This window comes from Nothobranchius furzeri, chromosome 11 (genome assembly GCF_043380555.1).
Source record: "Nothobranchius furzeri strain GRZ-AD chromosome 11, NfurGRZ-RIMD1, whole genome shotgun sequence".
In the NCBI taxonomy this organism is placed as follows: domain Eukaryota; kingdom Metazoa; phylum Chordata; class Actinopteri; order Cyprinodontiformes; family Nothobranchiidae; genus Nothobranchius; species Nothobranchius furzeri.
The window spans coordinates 33,570,759-33,594,808 of record NC_091751.1 but is presented as its reverse complement, the minus strand read 5'-3'; the positions used below and the strand labels follow the sequence as shown (position 1 = coordinate 33,594,808).

General features: G+C 39.6%; 1 protein-coding gene across 2 annotated transcripts in view; it reads left to right on the top strand.

The window, feature by feature from the left end:
- Positions 1-63: 63 nt before the first annotated feature.
- Positions 64-24,050, top strand: part of slc4a2a (solute carrier family 4 member 2a) — a 46,740-nt gene continuing 22,753 nt past the window's right edge. The window contains exons 1-6 of one of the 2 annotated variants that reach the window (XM_054744098.2): positions 64-251; positions 3,027-3,117; positions 3,850-3,982; positions 9,450-9,562; positions 10,228-10,420; positions 17,470-17,605. In XM_054744098.2, coding sequence (XP_054600073.2) covers positions 3,067-3,117; positions 3,850-3,982; positions 9,450-9,562; positions 10,228-10,420; positions 17,470-17,605 — 626 coding nt within the window. In that variant the 5' untranslated portion in view covers positions 64-251; positions 3,027-3,066. Of the gene's footprint in view, positions 252-3,026; positions 3,118-3,849; positions 3,983-9,449; positions 9,563-9,947; positions 10,066-10,227; positions 10,421-17,469; positions 17,606-24,050 lie in introns of those variants that run through there. The other variant, XM_054744101.2, reaches the window with a different exon arrangement.

The following is a 24,050-nucleotide window of genomic DNA, read 5'->3' as shown; positions in this document are numbered from 1 at the left end:
TGCTCCGGTTTGACGGCAGTGTGAGGGAGATCACCTTAAGACCTGCTCTGTCCTGGATGTCATGCAGAAACATGTCAGGCTCTGATCCAGAAGATCTCATCAACAGAAGACAGCTCAGGACTGTGGGAAAACCATAATTATTGTTGTGCTGAAAGGTTCATGAAACACAAACATCTGAGATGATTTAAACCACTGCAGAGAGCGAGCGAGCTTCTGATCCTGCAGACTGGGCGACCCATCATACACAGCAGGTAAGAACACACATTCAGGGACATCAGGTTCTGGTTCTGAACTATTTCCTACTACTCTGGTAAAATGGAGCTTTGTAAAGGTGCTGAGGATGGCTCCACTCTGGAGCTGCTCTGGCAGAGCCACCTGTTCAAGTCCAGGCTCAGCTCTCCACCTACACAGATGATGGTTAGAAGAAGAAAGGTTTCACCTCCAGCACCTAACCTGATCATCTAACCCCAACCAGAACATCTCACCAGAGAACTGGTCCAACATAATAGGACTTCATGAGAACCCTACAAACCTGACAGGTGTGTGACAGGCCAGTCGTTGGGTGGTGCCCTCTTTTCCAAAGGTCTTGAATGATCAGGACAGTCCAGGCCATCATATTTAGATGGGTGGTTCTTCCGTGCTGCCAGGTGTTCATGGGGTCCTGGATGGTTCTGGTGCAGTGGTCCAGTCTGGTTTTATCGTTGACGGCAGGGTTTCTCAACCCTGGTCCTCGGCGTCCCCTGTTCTGCCTGTCTCTGCTTCAGCACACCTGCTTTACATAACTGAATAGCCTCAGGAGGACATCAAGTGCTGCAGAATTCCGTTAATCAGTCATTAATTTAAGTCAGGTGACCATGCCTCCACTGGCCTATCAGGGTTGGAGTTCCAGGTCCCAGTCCCTGCTAGTGACACCAAAGGAGATGAAGGTTTTGAGTGGCTGGCCCCAGGAACAGCCTTCCCTCAGAGACTTAAAACTTATTTCTTTGACCAGTTTTTAGAATTGGTTCATCTGTGCAGCTGTTCTTTTACCTCTTATCCTGTTTTACTCTCAGCCTGTTATTTTAGTCATGGTTTTAAGTCGTCTATTTTATATCTTTTAGTTGTTTCGTTCTCTGGGTGTGTTTATGTGGTGTTTGGGTTGCATGAGCAACAGTTAATGTGTTAAATATGAATGAGTGAGCCCTAACCCAGCCCGTAAAGCCTTACAAGACCCTATTCAACAAAAGGAGGAAATGGCCGTGTTACATAGCCTAACCCTAACCCGTACATAACAGGATACAGAACCACTGATCTAACATTTCACCTTCAGGTAACCAAAACAAATCTGAATCTCTCCAAACAGACAATCGTAGAGGATTACACTCTGGACAATTAAACGGTCTGCATCACATAAAACACACAAACGTTGCTCCTCCAGGAACCCTTTTTATCGCAGGACCCAGCTCGTAACTTTCACCAAGTAATCAATGGTGATAAATGACCCTGACCTTGACCTCATGGACAGCAGCTAGCCTTTTGACTCAGACATGCCACGGACCTGAAACCACTAGTTTATGTTAGAGGAGGGTTAGGGTCATAAATCAGTCCCATGTCTTCCTTCCATGTTCTCTGATCTCTGGTAAGACTTCATCTGTCCAACTCCAGCTGTTTTATCATCTGATGTCCCTTTGTTGCTACAGAGACCTCCTCCAGTGTTCGCTGTCCTACAGAGAACCAAAGGTGTGTTTCCACCTTTTTGGGGGTTCTAGATCCAGTTCCAGTAGATCTAGTTCCAGCAGATGTAGTTCCAGTAGATCTAGTTCTAGCAGATGTGGTTCCATTAGATCTAGTTCCAGCAGATGTAGTCCCAGTAGATCTAGTTCCAGCAGATGTGGTTCCAGTAGATCTAGTTCCAGCAGATGTAGTCAGAGTAGATCTAGTTCCAGCAGATGTGGTTCCAGTAGATCTAGTTCCAGCAGATGTGGTTCATGTAGATCTCGTTCTAGCAGATGTGGTTCCAGTAGATCTAGTTCTAGCAGATTTGTTTCCAGTAGATCTCGTTCCAGCAGATGTGGTTCATGTAGATCTCGTTCCAGCAGATGTGGTTCATGTAGATCTAGTTCCAGCAGATGTGGTTCATGTAGATCTCGTTCCAGCAGATGTAGTCCCAGTAGATCTCGTTCCAGCAGATGTGGTTCATGTAGATCTCGTTCTAGCAGATGTGGTTCATGTAGATCTAGTTCCAGCAGATGTGGTTCATGTAGATCTCGTTCTAGCAGATGTGGTTCATGTAGATCTAGTTCCAGCAGATGTGGTTCATGTAGATCTCGTTCCAGCAGATGTGGTTCATGTAGATCTCGTTCTAGCAGATGTGGTTCATGTAGATCTAGTTCCAGCAGATGTGGTTCATGTAGATCTAGTTCCAGCAGATGTGGTTCATGTAGATCTAGTTCCAGCAGATGTGGTTCATGTAGATCTAGTTCCAGCAGATGTAGTCCCAGTAGATCTCGTTCCAGCAGATGTGGTTCATGTAGATCTCGTTCTAGCAGATGTGGTTCATGTAGATCTAGTTCTAGTAGATTTGTTTCCAGTAGATCTCGTTCCAGCAGATGTGGTTCATGTAGATCTCGTTCTAGCAGATGTGGTTCCAGTAGATCTAGTTCCCACAGATGTGGTACATGTAGATCTCATTCCAGCAGAAGTAGTTCCAGTAGATCTCGTTCTAGCAGATGTGGTTCCAGTAGATCTAGTTCTAGCAGATGTGGTTCCAGTAGATCTCGTTCTAGCAGATGTGGTTCCAGTAGATCTAGTTCTAGCAGATGTGGTACCAGTAGATCTAGTTCTAGCAGATGTGGTTCCAGTAGATCTCGTTCCAACAGATGTGGTACATGTAGATCTCATTCCAGCAGAAGTAGTTCCAGTAGATCTAGTTCTAGCAGATGTGGTTCCAGTAGATCTCGTTCCAGCAGATGTGGTTCCAATTTAAAAACACGAGATGTTTATACTGAGTTGAAGTTTTATTTAAATGTGATGTATCTTCTCTACAGGTTTTGTTTGACACTCAAAGGTCCTGACCCTGCAAACATAATGGACCTGGATCAGAACCCAACAGGTTCTTCTCACATCCCTCAGCATGCTGTAAGTTCAGCTATGATTTCAATGGTATCTTAATGAATTAGCTTCTTCATGCTTCTCTGAAGAAATGTTGTGAAGGTTGTCCTACTAGACCCAGGTCCAAATATGAATTCAGGTCCAGCTACAGTAAATGTGTTCATTGATGACCAACAGAAGAGTCTGATTCTGGTGTCTGTTTCAATTTAATCCGATGGACCGGTAAAGGAACTGTCTCTGAGCAGCTGGTTCCACATGATGCTCGTCGTAGTCCACCTGAACCTGACCTTCTGAATGAGGTGTCTGTTGGTTCATTCATGATCACATCTAGTTTGGTTTGATCCAAGCCCAACTAACCCCAACCAAAACAAACCAAAACCAAGCTAAATTTCACCGAGCCACAAACCTACTCAGAACCCCTGATCCAGTTTAGAACATCGGATCTAATCAGGACTTGTCCTTTAATCTTTAAAAGCTTTTCCAGATCTTCAGAATTCACGAAGGTCTGAATGAGTCTTTTCTCAAATGATTTTGGCTCATGTTCAGAGGAAGTCCTTGTCTTCCTTTGGCCAATTTCCATCTCCTGCAAGATCCAACTGCACCTGAGTCACTAATAAACCAAAGAATGAACAGAACTTTGGTTCATTTGTTCTTTCCCAACAAACATTTCTTGAGCTGGATAACTTTGGATCAAGACTCAACTATTCATGTGTATGGAGCCTCCATCAGGTGTCATAACTCCTCTCCTTCTCCTTGTAGTCTTGTCCTCCCTTACGTTGCCATGGTGATGAGGAGATAGACCCCCACAAGACTGATGTTCAGCAGATGGTTAAACCTACACCATTCATCAGCCCAAGCAGACATCAGGTCTTTGATGAACAGGACATGAAAGGTGAGATGCACAAATGTTCCTGTTTCAGACGCTCCAGACGATGTCCAGTCTCCTCTGGACCATCAACAGTTTGGTTTGAGAACATGTCCCACCAGGAGACTTATTGTTTCAGTAACCAGGCCTAAGTCTTCCTTTATCCTTACATAGCACTGACAGCCTGGACACTTTTAAAGCTGCTTTTACCTAAACCTTTTATTTTCTTACTTTTAACTCAAATTTTTAATCATCTGTTTATGAACTTTTATAATTTTACAACTTTATTTTTCTGATGTTAATCTGTTTCTGTTTTGAGATCGTTATGATTTTATGACTTTTTATTTTGTTTTGATTTATGTGAAGAACATTGTGATTCTGTCTGTGATAAAAGTGATACAGAAAAAAAATTTACTTAAAATAATTTTAGAAAAAGTGTCTGCAGGAGAGAATTACAGCTGAGAAGGTTACACACACACACACACACACACATATGGATAAACACACACACACACACACACACACACACACACACACACACACACACACACACACACACACACACACACACACACACACACACACACACACATATGGATAAACACACACACACACACACACACACACACACACACACACACACACACATATGGATAAACACACACACACACACACACACACACACACACACACACACACACACATCTGGATAAACACACACACACACACACACACACACACACACACACATATGGATAAACACACACACACACACACACACACACACACACACACACACACACACACACACACACACACACACACACACATATGGATAAATAAACACACACACACACACACACACACACACACACACACACACACACACACACACACACACACACACACACACACACACACACACATGGATAAACACACACACACACACACACACACACACACACACATATGGATAAACACACACACACACACACACACACACACACACACACACACACACACACACACACATATGGATAAACACACACACACACACACACACACACACACACACACACACACACACACACACACACACACACACACACACACACACACACACACACACACACAAGAGTTGTCCATATCGTGCTCTCCTTGTCCACCAGACTCATGGGAATGTTCTGCTGTCTAACTGGATCTCAGGCTCCACTGAACATCACATAAGCTTCATCCAGAACAAAGTCTGACAAAGTCGTCTAATCAGATTCCAGCTTCTCAGGTAAACGATGACATCAGCAGCAGGTGCACAGGCTCTCAGGTTTCAGTCAAAATTGGATTTTTCTTTTCAAAGAAATTAGAAGATTGATTGCGAGCAGCCAGTCAGAATCAGGCAAGGAGACAGCTCACAGACACCTTTAACCCGCAGGGCAGGTGGGAAAAGTGGGAAAAGTGAACAAGGTGAAACTCAGTCCGTCTAGTTCTGACAGCTCGCCAATACAGACAGCCTTCCCAAAGACCCACTTCCTTTTGTTCTGAAGGAACCAGAACCAGGCAGTATGGGATCTGGTTCCAGGATGGACTTGTGTGTGTGTTTGTGTGTGTGTGTTTATCCATATGTGTGTGTGTGTGTGTGTGTGTGTGTGTGTGTGTGTGTGTGTAGAAGGGGCTACCTGGTAACTCCACAATCTGAACTTGGATGAGTAAAAAACAATGACTGAATGAATGGATGATAGCTGGATAATGGATGGATGGATGATAGATGGATTGATTGATGGACGATGGATAAGTTGATGGAAGAATGACGGATGGATGGATAGACAGTAGATGGATGGATAGATGATAGATGGATGGATAGATGGATGATGGATATGTTGATGACCCCCACTATCAATGGATAGATGATAGATGGATTCATTGATGGATGGATGGATGGATGATAAATGGATGGATAGATTGATGGATGTATAATGGATGGATGGATGGATGGATAGATGATAGATGGATTGATTGATTGATGGTTGATGGATAGATGGATGGTGGATGGATGGATAGATTGATGAATAGATTGGTGGATGAATGATGGATGGATGGATGGATAGATGATCGACGGATGATAGATAGATTGATAAAAGGATGGATGAATGGATAGATGATAAATGGATTGATTGATGGATGATGGATGGATGGAAAGATGATAGATGGATGATGGATATATTGATGGATGGATGGATGGATGGATAGATGATAGATGGATGGATAGATGGATAGACGATAGATGATAGATGGATGGATAGATGATAGATGGATGATGGATTCATTGATGGATGGATGGATAGATTGATGGATGTATAATGGATGGATGGATGGGTAGATGATAGATGGATTGATTGATGAATGGATGGATAGATGATAGATGGATTCATTGATGGATGGATGGATTGATGGATGTATAATGGATGGATGGATGGGTAGATGATAGATGGATTGATTGATGAATGGATGGATAGATGATAGATGGATTCATTGATGGATGGATGGATTGATGGATGTATAATGGATGGATGGATGGGTAGATGATAGATGGATTGATTGATGAATGGATGGATAGATGATAGATGGATTCATTGATGGATGGATGGATTGATGGATGTATAATGGATGGATGGATGGGTAGATGATAGATGGATTCATTGATGGATGGATAGATTGATGGATGTATAATGGATGGATGGATATATTGATGGATGGATGGATGGATGGGTAGATGATAGATGGATTGATTGATGGATGATGAATGGATGGTGTAGCATTAAGGATTGGCTACTTATTTATTAAATGATTAATAAGATGTGATATTCCATATAAATATGAAATATCAATCTGATTGGTCTTTGAATGTTTAATCAGAGGACTTTAGGTTCTTTGACTTATTAGGGAACACACACTTCACATGAATTCTGACAGAGTCAAGAATATAGTTAAAAAATGACTTTAATCCTATTTTTTAAAACTAAATGATTGTGCATTCAGAATCAGAATCAGAAAAGCTTTATTGCCAGTGCTCCAGCGTCCCGAAGCATAAGAACGTGACTCCGCAGCACAGCCTGACCAAGGTTACACACACACACACACACACACACACACACACACACACACACACACACACACACACACACACACACACACATGTAGACAAAACAGATACAGGCAGACCACGAGAGCAGCCATGAACGGCGCTCATGCATGACAAAGTATGAATGAAATGATGGTTGTATGGATAACAGATGATGAATGGAATGATGGAATGTGAGCCAGATGCTTTAGCAGAACCTTTCTTAAGTATCTGAGAGAGCTTGTGGTGTCTGGGTTGTAAAATCAGGTTGGCTGTATGGTTTGATAAGCTAAAGTTTGTTTATAAAGCCATCAGACGCAGTTTGTGCTGGTGTACACACCCTTGTGTGGAGATCCCCATGTGATCCAGAAGGTCAGGAGGTTGAGCTGGACACTGCTGATGGCATGGACCTCTGGTAACGGAGCTCATAGATTAGCTCAGATTACGACCTGTCTAGTCTGGGTTAATCTCCCAGTGACTGCAGTAAGCTGGATTGCTTGTTTAGCGTCTAAGGCTGTTTGGTGGCTCTTAAAAGACCTGTTGTGTCTGACATCACCTGCAAGCTTTGCAGAGCAATGTTCTGACCTGAGGTCAGAAGAGAGGATGGTCTTAAATTCTTGCTCACCGGTTTGGCTGAACCAGAAGGCAGCTGGAAACTGACTAGATCAGGAAATAATTCCTGTTTTATCACCTTCCTTGTTTACAAACTTAGACAAATCAGAATTTGACACATTTTAAAGGGCTTGACCAAAAATACCTCAGAATGCATGCCTTCCCTCAGATATTCAGAGAGGTTAACTCTTAGTGTGAAGTAAAAATGTGTTTTACACATTTATGTGAAGTGAATGTTAAACATTAATAATAATAATCTTATGATGTATGAATATACTGACAGATTAAATTATTAAATCAACAAATACTGATCTGGTGTAGTTTAAGATCTGAAGTGAATCACTGCAGGAAAAAAATATTCATTTTAGCCCATCATTGATTAATGCACAGAGTATTCAAACACTGGGATTTAAACATCTTGATTATATGACTCTTATATGCAATTATCATGTTTTAAAAAGTCATTTATGATTCATTGAAGATTAACTTTGTTTAGAGTGAAAGTAAAATGTCTCATCTTCTGCGTGAGACCTTGGGCGAAGATATTATGGCTTCCTTGTTTGGTAACAAGGTCTTGTGTGGTGCTTCTTGTTTGGAGGCCAGACAGATGGGATGTTTGTGTCTGCGAATTAAAAGTTAGTTTCTGTTCATCTGGATGAAAAACTTCACCTTTGGTATGCTACAATGAATAGATGGATGGATGGATGGATGAACTGATGATGGATGGAAAGAAAGAAAGAAAGAAAGAAAGAAAGAAAGAAAACCATCTATTGTAAAGCGCCTTTCAAGATAAAAATCACAAGGCAATTCACAAAAACAAAACAAAAAAATATTAAGTATAAAAAGATTTCCAAAATTATTAAAAATATGTTTAAAAGGAGAAAAATTTTAAGGAAAGGGAGAGAGAAAATGAACAGGAAAGAAGGAAATCAGTGTATCCCGGGAAAGGCGGAATAAGAGCAGAATAAGGAAAGGGTGGCGACACAAAGGTTGGAAAGTTACGTTCTTCAGTAAAGTTGGCAAAATATTGACATATTCTACATTTATGGCTCAATAACTTCTGATGAGAGTCATTTTGAAACGTAACGTACATCTTTGGTATCACGGCAAGGTCGTGAACAAACTTCAAGTTGAGGCTGGAGGTTACTCAGATGAAGTTACCAAGCCTTGCTGCTGTTTTAGCAGCTGTCAGTATAGACAGCAGGTAGATGGATCTAAGGTAATGACTGATTAGGGTTGTGGTACTTGGCAGCACCTGTTATATCTTTGTGTCTTTCTCTTTGGGCGTGTCCCTTCAGGTGTCTCCGCAGTGACTCCCTGTCTCCATTTAATCCTGTTTTCTGCGTCCATCACACCAAATAACTTCATGGCCTTCTTGTCTTCTTTCATCTTCTTGGTCTTCTTCTCAGCCTCCTGCCAGGTGGCTCCAACATCAGCATCCTTCTACCTTCATCATTGTCTCTCCTCTGGACAAGTCCAAACATCTAACATGAGCTGTCCCTCATTCCTGATCCTATCCATCCTCATCCCTCCCAAAGAGAACCTCCAGTTCTGTCTCTTGTCATGTCCTCATGGACACTGTCTCCAAATCAGACAACATGGCTGTGCCCACTTCTACCTTCTTTTCTTCTAGTGTCTGTAACGTCACAACTCAACATGTGTCTCTCTCATTTCCATATATGTGTTCTGTCGTGCTGTGATTTGAGACTTATTTGGTCTGAATGCAGCTTTGACCAGCAGGTGACCTTTTTCTCTCCACTTCTTCAGGTCAACAGGTAGACAGCGCTGGCACCAAAGGACCAGTTCACACACTCATCAGAGATGAGCCCAGCAGGCCAACAAACCAGCAACACCTGAGAGTGGACCACACACCTTATCAGGTTAGAGGGAGGAGCTTAAAATGACTCAAATGTTTTTTCTGTTCAACTTTTCAAGCATTATTGCAACTAATGTATAATATTTGATGTGACTGAAGCATAATAATACAGGGAAATGGAATATTCTGAGGGCATGATGTGACCCTCGAGTTCCGCAGCTTGACACCTCTGATCCAGAGTGCCCAGACCTTTCAGACATGTAGACCCAGATAGATGGATGACCCTGTTTGTCATTTTTTTTGTTTAATTTCCGTTCTCACTGTAGTCCATCTGGACCCAGCCCAGAGGTTCTGTGTCTGGCTGTTGGGTTTACTAGGTTCAGGTGTTCCTTTGGTGTGGAATGTGTGGGGCTAATGGGAGGTTAAGCCGGGTGTGAACAAGTGAGGAAGAGTAACACAGGCTGAGTGGGTGAGAGGTGTCAGGTAAAATCTGGCTGCTGAGTGTTTCTCTCATTTGATTCGTATCTGGTCTTCATGATGTTGGGTTTGACGAGTCATCAAAGCAAGGTAGTGCTGCGTGTTATCTAGTCAGGTGATGTCTTCCTTTTTAACCGAGACGAATCAAACTTCTAGATTTCTTGTTCGATTGGTTCTGGTTTGGATCTGGTTCTATTTAAACTTCATCTCATTTTCCTGTCACTGACGGTCATTTATGTGGTTGTGAATCAGATTTTTGTGGAGCTGGACGAGCTGGTGATCGACCAGAACCAGCAGCTGCAGTGGAGAGAGATGGCTCAATGGGTCAGGTCAGAGGAAGTGGGCCAGGAGGAGGTTCAGGAAGAGCCTGAGTGCTGGGGGACAACCAACATCAAATCGCTGTCCTTCTGTTCTCTGTTGGAGCTCCGAAAGACCATCTTCCATAGTAAGAATGTGATAGTAATGATGATGATGTCGTTGTTTGTGGAGATGGTGATGATGATGATGATGATGATGATGATGGTAATAATGATGATGTGATGATGACGATGATGATGATGATGATGATGGTAATAATGATGATGGTGATGATGGTGATGATGATGATGATGGTAATGATGATGTTGTTGGTTGTGATGATGATGATGATGATGATGATGATGATGATGATGGTAATGATGATGTCATTGGTTGTGGAAACGATGATGATGATGATGATGATGATGATGATAAAGTTGATGGTGATGATGATGATGATGATGATGTTGATGGTGATGATGATGATTGATGAAGTTGATGGTAATGATGATGATGATGATGATGATGAAGTCGGTGATGATGATGATGATGATGGTAATAATGGCCTTATTAATGATGTTGATGTGATGATTATGTTGATTGTGATGATGATGAAGTTGATGATAATGATGATGGTAATAATGATCATATTAATGATGTTGATGTGAAGATGAAGTTTGATGGTGATGATGATGAAGTTGATGGTGATGATGATGAAGTTGATGATGATGATGACGATGATGATGATGATGATGGTGATGATGATGATTGATGAAGTTGATGGTAATGATGATGATGATGATGAAGTTGGTGATGATGATGATGATGGTAATAATGGCCTTATTAATGATGTTGATGTGATGATTAAGTTGATCGTGATGATGATGAAGTTGATGATAATGATGATGTAATAATGATCATATTAATGATGTTGATGTGAAGATGAAGTTGATGGTGATGATGATGAAGTGGATGATGATGATAATGATGATGAAGTTGATGATAATGATGATGGTAATAATGATCATATTAATGATGTTGATGTGAAGATGAAGTTTGATGGTGATGATGATGAAGTTGATGATGATGATGACGATGATGAAGTTGGTGATGATGATGATGGTAATAATGGCCTTATTAATGATGTTGATGTGATGATTAAGTTGATCGTGATGATGATGATGAAGTTGATGATAATGATGATGTAATAATGATCATATTAATGATGTTGATGTGAAGATGAAGTTGATGGTGATGATGATGAAGTTGATGATGATGATGACGATGATGATGAGGATGAAGTTGATGTGATGATGAAGTTGCTGATGTTGATGTGATGATGAAGTTGGTGATGATGATGATGGTGATAATGGTGATATTAATGATGTTAATGATGATGATGATGGGATGGTGATAATGGTTATATTAATGATGTTAATGATGATGATGATGAAGTTGATGGTGATGATGATGGTGATAATGGTGATATTAATGATGTTAATGATGATGATGATGGGATGGTGATAATGGTTATATTAATGATGTTAATGATGATGATGATGAAGTTGATGGTGATGATGATGGTGATAATGGTGATATTAATGATGTTAATGATGATGATGATGGGATGGTGATAATGGTTATATTAATGATGTTAATGATGATGATGATGAAGTTGATGGTGATGATGATGAAGTTGATGATGATGCTAATGATGATGAAGTTGATGATAATGATGATGGTAATAATGATCATATTAATGATGTTGATGCTAAGATGAAGTTTGATGGTGATGATGATGAAGTTGATGATGATGATGACGATGATGAAGTTGGTGATGATGATGATGATGATGATGGTAATAATGGCCTTATTAATGATGTTGATGTGATGATTAAGTTGATCGTGATGATGATGAAGTTGATGATAATGATGATGTAATAATGATCATATTAATGATGTTGATGTGAAGATGAAGTTGATGGTGATGATGATGAAGTTGATGATGATGATAATGATGATGAAGTTGATGATAATGATGATGTAATAATGATCATATTAATGATGTTGATGTGAAGATGAAGTTGATGTGATGATGAAGTTGCTGATGTTGATGTGATGATGAAGTTGGTGATGATGATGATGGTGATAATGGTGATATTAATGATGTTAATGATGATGATGATGGGATGGTGATAATGGTTATATTAATGATGTTAATGATGATGATGATGAAGTTGATGGTGATGATGATGGTGATAATGGTGATATTAATGATGTTAATGATGATGATGATGGGATGGTGATAATGGTTATAATAATGATGTTAATGATGATGATGATGAAGTTGGTGATGATGATGATGGTGATAATGGTGATATTAATGATGTTAATGATGATGATGATGGGATGGTGATAATGGTTATATTAATGATGTTAATGATGATGATGATGAAGTTGATGGTGATGATGATGGTGATAATGGTGATATTAATGATGTTAATGATGATGATGATGATGGGATGGTGATAATGGTTATATTAATGATGTTAATGATGATGATGATGAAGTTGATGGTGATGATGATGGTGATAATGGTCATATTAATGATGTTAATGATGATGATGATGATGAAGGTGATGAAGTTGATGGTGATGACGAAGGTGATAATGGTCATATTAATGATGTTGATGATGAAGTTGGTGATGATGATAATGATGATGAAGTTGATGGTGATGTTGATGATGAAGTTGGTGATGATGATAATGATGATGATGAAGTTGATTGTGATGATGATGATGATGACGATGATGGTGATGGTAATAAGGGTCATATTAATGATGTTGATGTGATGATTAAGTTGATGGTGATGATGATGAAGTTGATGGTGATGATGAAGGTGATAATGGTCATATTAATGATGTTGATGTGATGATGAAGTTGGTGATGATGATGATGGTGATAATGTTGATATTAATGATGTTAATGATGATGATGATGGGATGGTGATAATGGTTATATTAATGATGTTAATGATGATGATGATGAAGTTGGTGATGATGATGATGGTGATAATGGTGATATTAATGATGTTAATGATGATGATGATGGGATGGTGATAATGGTTATATTAATGATGTTAATGATGATGATGATGAAGTTGATGGTGATGATGATGGTGATAATGGTGATATTAATGATGTTAATGATGATGATGATGGGATGGTGATAATGGTTATATTAATGATGTTAATGATGATGATGATGAAGTTGATGGTGATGATGATGGTGATAATGGTCATATTAATGATGTTAATGATGATGATGATGATGATGAAGGTGATGAAGTTGATGGTGATGACGAAGGTGATAATGGTCATATTAATGATGTTGATGATGAAGTTGGTGATGATGATAATGATGATGAAGTTGATGGTGATGTTGATGATGAAGTTGGTGATGATGATAATGATGATGATGAAGTTGATTGTGATGATGATGATGATGACGATGATGGTGATGGTAATAAGGGTCATATTAATGATGTTGATGTGATGATTAAGTTGATGGTGATGATGATGAAGTTGATGGTGATGATGAAGGTGATAATGGTCATATTAATGATGTTGATGTGATGATGAAGTTGGTGATGATGATGATGATGGTGATAATGGTGATATTAATGATGTTAATGATGATGATGATGGGATGGTGATAATGGTTATATTAATGATGTTAATGATGATGATGATGAAGTTGATGGTGATGATGATGGTGATAATGGTGATATTAATGATGTTAATGATGATGATGATGGGATGGTGATAATGGTTATATTAATGATGTTAATGATGATGATGATGAAGTTGATGGTGATGATGATGGTGATAATGGTCATATTAATGATGTTAATGATGATGATGATGATGAAGGTGATGAAGTTGATGGTGATGACGAAGGTGATAATGGTTATATTAATGATGTTGATGATGAAGTTGGTGATGATGATAATGATGATGAAGTTGATGGTGATGTTGATGATGAAGTTGGTGATGATGATAATGATGATGATGAAGTTGATTGTGATGATGATGATGATGACGATGATGGTGATGGTAATAAGGGTCATATTAATGATGTTGATGTGATGATTAAGTTGATGGTGATGATGATGAAGTTGATGGTGATGATGAAGGTGATAATGGTCATATTAATGATGTTGATGTGATGATGAAGTTGGTGGTGATGATGATGAATTGATGGTGGTGGTGATGATGATGATGATGATGATGATGAAGTTGATGATGATTATTATGATGGTAATAATGGTCATATTAATGATGTTAGTGATGATGATGATGATGATGATGATGATGATGAAGTTGGTGATGATGATGATGAATTGATGGTGATGATGATGATGAAGTTGGTGATGATGATGATGAATTGATGATGATGATGATGATGATGATGATGATGATGAAGTTGGTGATGATGATGATGAATTGATGGTGTTGATGATGATGATGATGATGATGATGATGGTCATATTGATGATGTTGATGTGATGATGATGAAGTTGATGGTGATGATGATGAAGTTGATGGTCATGTTAATGATATTAAGGATGATGATGATGTAGTTGATGGTGATGATAATGAAGATGATGATGGTCATTTTGATGATACTGATGTGATGATGATGAAGTTGATGGTGATCATGAAGTTCATGGTCAAGTTAATGATATTAATGATGATGATGATGATGATGATGATGAAGTTGAGGCTGATGATGATGATGATGAAGTTGATGGTGATCATGAAGTTCATGGTCAAGTTAATGATATTAATGATGATGATGATGATGAAGTTGATGGTGATTATGAAGTTCATGGTCAAGTTAATGATATTAATGATGATGATGATGAAGTTGAGGGTGATGATGATGATGATGAAGTTGATGGTGATCATGAAGTTCATGGTCAAGTTAATTATATTAATGATGATGATGATGATGATGAAGTTGAGGGTGATGATGATGATGATGATGATGAAGTTGATGGTGATGATGAAGTTGATGGTGGTGATGAAGTTGATGGTCACGTTAATGATATTTATGGTGGTGATGAATTTGATGATGATGATGAAGTTGATGGTGATGATGAAGTTGATGGTGGTGATGAAGTTGATGATGATGATGAAGTTGATGGTGGTGATGAATTTGATGGTCACGTTAATGATATTTATGGTGGTGATGAAGTTGATGGTGGTGATTAAGTTGATGATGATGATGATGATGAAGTTGATGATGAAGTTGATGATGATGATGATGATGATGATGATGAAGTTGATGGTAATGAAGAAGTTGCTGGGGATGATGAAGTTTACCGGAGCCGTCAGCAGCACGTTACTGCAGCAGCACGTCTTGCTCGCGTAAGCTGCTGCTTGACCCTTCCCACCAGAGACGCATAGCAGCAGGGGAGCAGCTGTCACCGACAGCACAAGAAGTCACACGAGTGACTTCGTCAGTAAGCACGACAACAAGCAGGAGAAAACTACAACATGGCTCCAAAAGGTTTGTGTTTTATGTTCTGTCCATTTAATAATCGCCAATATGGACCTGAAAAACAAAGGAGACCGCTAGCTAGGTGATAACTTCTCACGGGAATGCACAGTTAGTAACTCTTTTTTAAAGGAAAGCAACCGGAAGGCAGTACGTTTCTTTATTCTGAAAATCTCGGGAAGCTTCGCTCCGTTTCCATGTCAGATTTCCTGTCTTTCCTTCCCCAAAAATGTTGAACTTGACCTGTTTCAGAGGCGTAGCGTGTAGAAAATAGAACCAGAGCGTAAGGGCCGCGACATGCTGCTCCTGAGACGCGGCCGACTCGCGCTGCTGACGGCTCCGGTGGAAAAGCTTCTGTTGACCACAGCGGTTCCTATCAGCAGCTATGACGTGCTGCTGACGGCTCCGTCATGGCTCCAGTGGACAGGAAGGGTTATGGTCATGTTAATGATATTAATGATGATGATGATGATGAAGTTGAGGGTGATGATGATGATGGTCATATTGATGATGTTGATGTGATGATGATGAAGTTGAGGGTGATGATGTTGATGGTCATGTTAATGATATTAATGATGATGATGATGATGATGATGATGAAGTTGAGGGTGATGATGATGATGATGATGATGAAGTTGATGGTGATCATGAAGTTCATGGTCAAGTTAATTATATTAATGATGATGATGATGATGATGATGATGATGAAGTTGAGGGTGATGATGATGATGATGAAGTTGAGGGTGATGATGATGATGATGATGATGAAGTTGATGGTGATGATGAAGTTGATGGTGATGGTGAAGTTGATGGTCATGTTAATGATATTAATGATGATGATAATGAAGTTGGTGGTGGTGATGATGGTGGTGATCATATTGATGATGTTGATGTGATGATGATGATGAATTTGATGGTCATGTTAATGATATTGATGATGATGATGATGATGATGATGACGATGAAGTTGATGGTCATGTTAATGATATTAATGATGATGATGATGACGATGAAGTTGATGGTCATGTTAATGATATTGATGATGATGATGATGATGATGATGTTGATGATGATGATGATGATGATGATGAAGTTGGTGGTGGTGCTGATGATGGTGGTCATATTGATGATGTTGATGTGATGGTGATGAAGAAGTTGATGGTCATGTTAATGATATTAATGATGATGATGAAGTTGGTGGTGGTGGTGATGATGATGGTGGTCATATTAGTGATGTTGATGTGATGATGATGATGTTGATGGTCATGTTAATGATATTGATGATGATGATGATGATGATGATTAAGTTGATGGTGATGAAGATGATGATGATGATGGTGGTCATATTGATGATGTTGGTGTGATGATGCTGATGATGAAGTTGAGGGTCATGTTAATGATGTGATGATGATGATGGAGGTGGTCATGTTGATGATTTTGATGTGATGATGATGATGATGAAGTTGTTGATGATGATGATGATGATGGTGGTCATATTGATGATGTTGATGTGATGATGATGATGATGATGATGATGATGGTGGCCATATTGATGATGTTGATGTGATGATGATGATGATGATGATGATGATGAAGTTTATGGTCATGCTAATGATGATGTGTTTTTGGTGTAAGGTGCCATGCTCCTGGGTTTGGATCAGAACACCCTGCCAGGGATCGCTCAGAGGGTTGTTGAGCAGATGCTGATCTCAGATCAGATTAAAGCCGAGGACCGAGTCAATGTCCTGAGAGTTCTGCTGCTGCCTCACAGGTACCCACACACCTGTCTGACTAGTGTCAGGCCACATGAACGTCAGTCATAACAATCTTGACATACCACCCGAAGGCACTGGACATTCTTTAGATCTTTCTGGGTTCTCCTCAGAAACCAAACAAGCTGGAGAGAAAAAGTTCAGTGTGACTATCAACCAAATAGACATATAGAAACATGTTTCAGCAAAGTAAAATGTGCTAGATCAAAATAAAAGGATGGTATATGTATGCTTTATTAACCAAAAATGACTCCATGTCCTGGAAAGGTGAGGCTTAAGCTAACTTTTTCTTCCGGTATGTAACAAGATGGCACCTCTGCTTGGACTAGCCGCAGTTCCTAGCCACTTTTTCAAACTTTTCTCTACTAACCTTCTTCTTTCCGCCTTGCTTCTGGCTGCGGTCCTCTTTGCGAATGTCCCAGCTACCATCTCGTACGATATTCAGACTCTTTTAACCATCTGTTGGTCTGGGTGTAATGAGGGGTATTGTTGTTAAAATGCTTTTACATTCCCGTGGATGGGAGGGAATGTAGGTATGTGGGTCATTTTAATTTGTAAAGCACTTTAAGGTCACACAGATTAAATATCAGGCTTAATAAAGCAAATCATGGAAATCTCATAAATATTAGAACAAATTCAACTGAGCAGAAAACTAGAAAAATTAAATGTGGGTTGTTTTTTCTAAGACTTTGTTAGTTAATGACTTGATTTGTGATAATCAGATCTCTTTGCTCTCTCACAGAATCCTGGCTGCAGCAAGAGGACTATGTTAGCTTAAATGAGTCGACTCCTTCAAATTATTTAAATCATCATATTGCTCGAAGTACAGGGCGAGGAGGAGGAGTAGCAACCATTTTTCATTCAGACTTATTAATCAGTCCCTTACCAATTAATAGTTACAGTTCTTTTAAATATCTTGTTCTTAGTTTTCCTAATCCAGATTGCAAAACTGTAAAACCACTCTTGTTTGTAGTTTTATATTGTTCACCAGGCTCTTACTCTGAGTTTTTGGATCAGATCTCTGATTTTTTATCTGATATGGTGCTAAATACTGATAAGGTCATTGTAGTGGGGGAATTTAATATTCATGTGGACATTGAAAATGATAGCCTCAATGTAGCCTTTAGTAATATCTTAGCCTCAATTGGTTTTACTCAAAGAATACATAGCTCCACCCACTCCTGCCATCATACATTGGACCTTGTGCATAGTGTGAGGAAATAACAATCTTTCCACATAATCCAGTCCTCTCGGACCACTTTCTGATAACCTTTGAGTTTTTTATAACTGAGTTCTCCAGACATGAAAGTAGATTTCACTATAGTCGGTCTCTATCTGACAATGCAGTTGCATCTTTTAAATCAACTGTTCCATCTTTACTGTCCTCATCATCTCAGAGGCATGTAGCAGAGGGCAATATTTTCAGTTCTAGCCCCTCACAAATTGATGCATTAGTTGATCATGTTAATTCCTCTTTACGTGTGGCATTAGATTATGTTGCCCCTTTAAAAAAAGAAGATAATTAGGGACAGGAAGTTGGCTCCCTGGTTTAATTCTCATTTACGAGCCTTAAAACAAAACTCTAGGAAATTGGAGAGAACATGGCGCTTTACGCACCATGAGGAGGCATACCTATACTGGAAAAATAGTCTTGTGCTTTATAAAAATAAGCTTCGACAAACTAGAACTGCTTATTTCTCATTACTAATTGACGAGAATAAGAATAATCCTAAATTTCTTTTCAGTACAGTTGCTAAACTTACACAGAATCATAGCTCTGAACCATCTATTCCCTTAGCCCTCAGCAGCAATGACTTCATGGGATTTTTTACAAGTAAAATTAATTCTATTAGAAACAAAATCATTAGCGTTCTCCCTAATGCGATTTCTTCTTCCTCAGTAAGTGAGGCAGCATCAGAGGTGACTGTAGAACCTCATCTGTGCTTGAACCGTTTTGATCCAGTTGAGCTTTCAGAGTTATCAAAAATATTAGCTTCATCTAAACCTTCAACTTGCATTTTGGATCCAATCCCAACCAAATTATTTAAAGAAGCATTTCCTTTGGTTACTGCCCCCATTCTAGATATAATCAATCTTTCCTTAGTAAATGGATATGTACCACAGGATTTTAAGGTTGCTGTAATCAAACCTTCACTTAAGAAGCATTCTCTGGATCCAGATGACCCAATGAATTATAGACCAAAATCTAACCGTCCATTTTTATCCAAAGTCCTGGAGAAAATAGTGGCCGTCCAAGTATGTGAGCATTTAAACACTAATGCTCTGTTTGAGGAATTTCAGTCTGGTTTTAGAGAGTATCACAGCACTGAAACTGCGTTAGTGAGAGTTACAAATGATATTCTCATGGCCTCAGATAAGAATCTTGTGTCTGTTCTAGTCTTGTTAGATCTCAGTGCTGCCTTTGACACAGTTGATCACAATGTTCTTTTAGAAAGACTTGAACATGTAGGAATCATAGGAACAGCGTTAGGCTGGTTTAAATCCTACCTGTCTGACAGATTTCATTTTGCAAATGTACATGACAAATCGTCGTCATACTCCAGGGTTACTTGTGGAGTACCACAGGGTTCAGTGCTTGGACCAATTCTTTTTACTATATTTATGCTCCCAATTGGTAAAATCATTAGACAGCATGGGATAAACTTCCACTGTTATGCTGACGATACTCAGTTATATTTATCCATTAACCCTGATTAACCTAATCGGTTGGGTAGATTACAGGCTTGTCATGAGGACATAAAAAATTGGATGACTCAAAACTTTTTGCTTTTAAATCAAGACAAGTTGGAAGTTCTCATCTTTGGACCAGAAATCCAGAAAAGGAAATTGCTTAGCCAATCACCTGACCTGAATGGCATTACATTAATCTCCGAGAACAAAGTAAGGAACCTTGGTGTTATCTTTGACCAGGACATGTCATTCAAATCCCAGGTTAAACAGGTTTGTAGGATTTTCTTTTTCCACCTTCGGAATATTGCTAAGATTAGAAGGATCCTTTCCAGGAGTGATGCTGAAAAACTAGTTCATGCATTTATTACATCAAGACTGGATTACTGTAATTCATTACTCTCAGGAAGTCCACAGAATGTAGTTAAAAGTCTTCAGCTTGTCCAAAATGCTGCAGCTAGAGTTCTGATGAGAATTAGAAAGAGAGATCATATCTCTCCTGTCTTAGCTTCCCTACATTGGCTACCTGTTAAATTCAGAATAGATTTTAAGATCCTTCTTCTTACTTATAAAGCTCTTAATAATCAAGCTCCATCATACATCAGTGATCTGATTGTTCCATACGTTCCTAACCGAGCACTTCGCTCTCAGACTGCAGGTCTACTGGTGGTTCCCAGAATATCTAAAATTAGGATGGGAGGCAGATCTTTTAGTTATCAGGCTCCTCTCCTGTGGAACCAGCTCCCAGCCTTAGTCCGTGAGGCAGACACCTTGTCTACTTTTAAGACTAGGCTTAAAACATTTTTATTTGATAGGGCCTATGGTTAAAATCTGATGTTAGTCTAGATCTAGACAAGTGGGGGAGTAGAGGGAGGTGGAGTATACAGTCGGTAAAGACGGCTTTCCCTTGCCCTGCCTCCAACATGCCTACATCTAAATAGGATAAATGTATCTCTGTAGTTATGCTGCTATAGGCTTAGACTGCTGGAGGATACACTGACCACTTTTCACACTCTACTGCTTTGTTCTACAATCTGCTCTTTAACTGTATTATTTTCTGCAATTTCAGTTAATAACTTTATTTTTTCTCTAAGTGTTTTTCTCCCCAGAAGAAGCTACAATGATGTTCTGCTGAGCTGTGGTGGCCTCATGGAGGGGGCCATCGACTAGCACACTGCTGCTAACCACTTAAACATTCTCCCTCTCCTGATAATAACTTTTTGCTTTCCTTGACGTTGGATGTGTTACTGCTAGTTTACCCGTTTAATTATAGATCCACTAGGATACATACAATAAAGCTTATCTCTCACCAAATAGAATAATTACTAAGACATCACAATATAACTATAGACACATTACTTTGTCTTTGTGTGTGTGTGTGTGTGCGTGCGTGCGTGCGTGCGTGTGTGTGTGTGTGTGTGTGTGTGTGTGTGTGTGTGTGTGTGTGTGTGTGTGTGTGTGTGTGTGTATGTGTGTGTGTGTGTGTGTGTGTGTGTGTGTGCTCTGTCTTCTCGATCCCCAGTGAGTCGTGGTGGATGGCTGCTTATACTGAGCCAGGATCCTCTGGAGGTTTCTTCCTGTTAAAAGGGAGTTTTCCTCTCCACTGTCGCTTTATGTTTGCTTAGTATGAGGATTGCTGTAAAGATGCAATTGATGCAATTTGCTGGGTTCCTTATACAGGAAACATTATTTCTGATTGGCTTAATGAACTGACCTGAATTGGAATATTTATTATGTGAAGTGCCTTGAGACGACTCTTGTCGTGATTTGGCGCTATATAAATAAACTTCAATTGAAAACTTGAATTGAAGTTGCATTTCCTGTATGAATTGTGCTACATGGAGCACAACATCATGGCTCGACCATTGCATCAGCACTGCTGATGCACATGCTGGATTAGAATCTGTTAAGATCCTGTATGAGTATTCTGTGTCAGACCATGTACCGCTTAAAGCGATCTCTTGACATGTTGCTGGAAAACAGATTCTGTTCTAAGTAATGTACATTTACCCAGACCTGTAATTATGTGCACAGATATGAACTGTAATAATATCTCCCACTTTAGGGACCTTTGTGTATGAAACTATTATTGATGCTAGATCATACCTTACTCATGTAAAGGCTAAAACCATCAAGCCAGGATCGAGCAGGCATGTGGCAACACCTCAGGCAGATGCTGAACAAGCACATCAGGCATGGGTGTGAGCAGCAAGACCCAGAGCAGGATCTGTCCTGGAGGAAGCTCACCAGGGCAAGCTACAAATATGCTATTTGCTATATTGTGATATGAGCAGAACTTGAGAGCAGACTATATAGCTGAAAAACTATCAACTAATAATGTTATGGGTTTTTGGAATAAGGAGCAGGCTCTAAACTGGACTAAACCAGTTCTGCCCAGCACCATAGAGGGCCACTGAGGAAGATAACGTAGTGGAGACAACACAATTCTTTCTTATTTAACTGTTAAAGTGAGCCCTATCAGGTGGGACACATTACCAACAGGGATGTGGTGATTATTACTCCCTGTGAGGTGCAACTAGCTGTAGTACACTTGACCACAAGGCAACAGGCTCTGATGATATCTCAGCAGAGCATCTGAAGTTTGCAAGCCCTAAGACTTCTGTAGGCCTCGCCCTTGTTTCTCTGGGTTTATGACCCACGGTCTGCTGCCTGACTCCTTACTTTTGGTCACTTAGTGCCTGTAATGAAAGACAAAGCTGGTAAAGTTGGGAGCCTGGATAACTAAAGGCCAATAGCCTTCACTAGTGTCATCTCCAAGGTTTTAGAAAGGATATTGCTGGATTGTCTGTGTCTGTATAACAACGACACACAACCAGTTGGGCTTTAAATCCAAGCGGGGAACAGATCTGTGCATCTATGGCCTGAAGGAGGCAGCTCGGTCTTCTGTAGAACAAGACTCCAGTGTTGATGGGGTTTACTGATGCATCAAATGCATTTGACAGGGTCAGCCACTCTAAATGAAGTGTCCCCGATAGCGTTCTAAGAATCATGGCGTACTGGTATTCTAATCAGAGAATGCAAGTTAAATGGAACAATACTCTATCAGCCACCTTTGCTGTTGGTAATGGGGTGTGTCAGGGGGCTACTGTCACCGTATCGGTTTAACCCTAACCCTAACTAAACAGCTGTAAAACGAGATGTGTGGGTGGTAACAATATGATTAATCATTCATGTATGCTGATGACGGTCATCCTTTCTCCCAGCAGTGCTGGCTTTCAACAGCTGCTATATATTTGCCATGAGTATGCAATAATGTATTACTTCCAATATGATGCAAAAAAGAGTTGTACCGATATGTAGGACCAAAGGAGATAAAGATTTTTGTTTCCCAGACTTTTACTTGACTGACAAAAAGATGCGTGTCTCAGAGAAAACCAAATATTTTTGCCACTCTGGGATGATGGTGACATTAATCGGCAGTGCCGTATTCTGTAGGCTCTGGCTAACATTTTGTCCAGGAGGTTTCATATGTGTTCAGACAATGTGAAAATCCTTTATAATGACAGGTTTTTAATGTATCTTTATTGTAGTTATTCTTATCTCTTTTATTATGTTGGACCATTGTGACTGTTGATATAAGTCTATAATAAAGTTTATTATTTCTATTACTGCACTGAAAACATGTAGAGGTATTTAACTGTTGATTTTATGGTAGGTAATATGTTATGGGAATTACATCAAAGGCTAACAGTGTGTATGTGTGTGTGTGTGTATATCTATACACACACGCACACA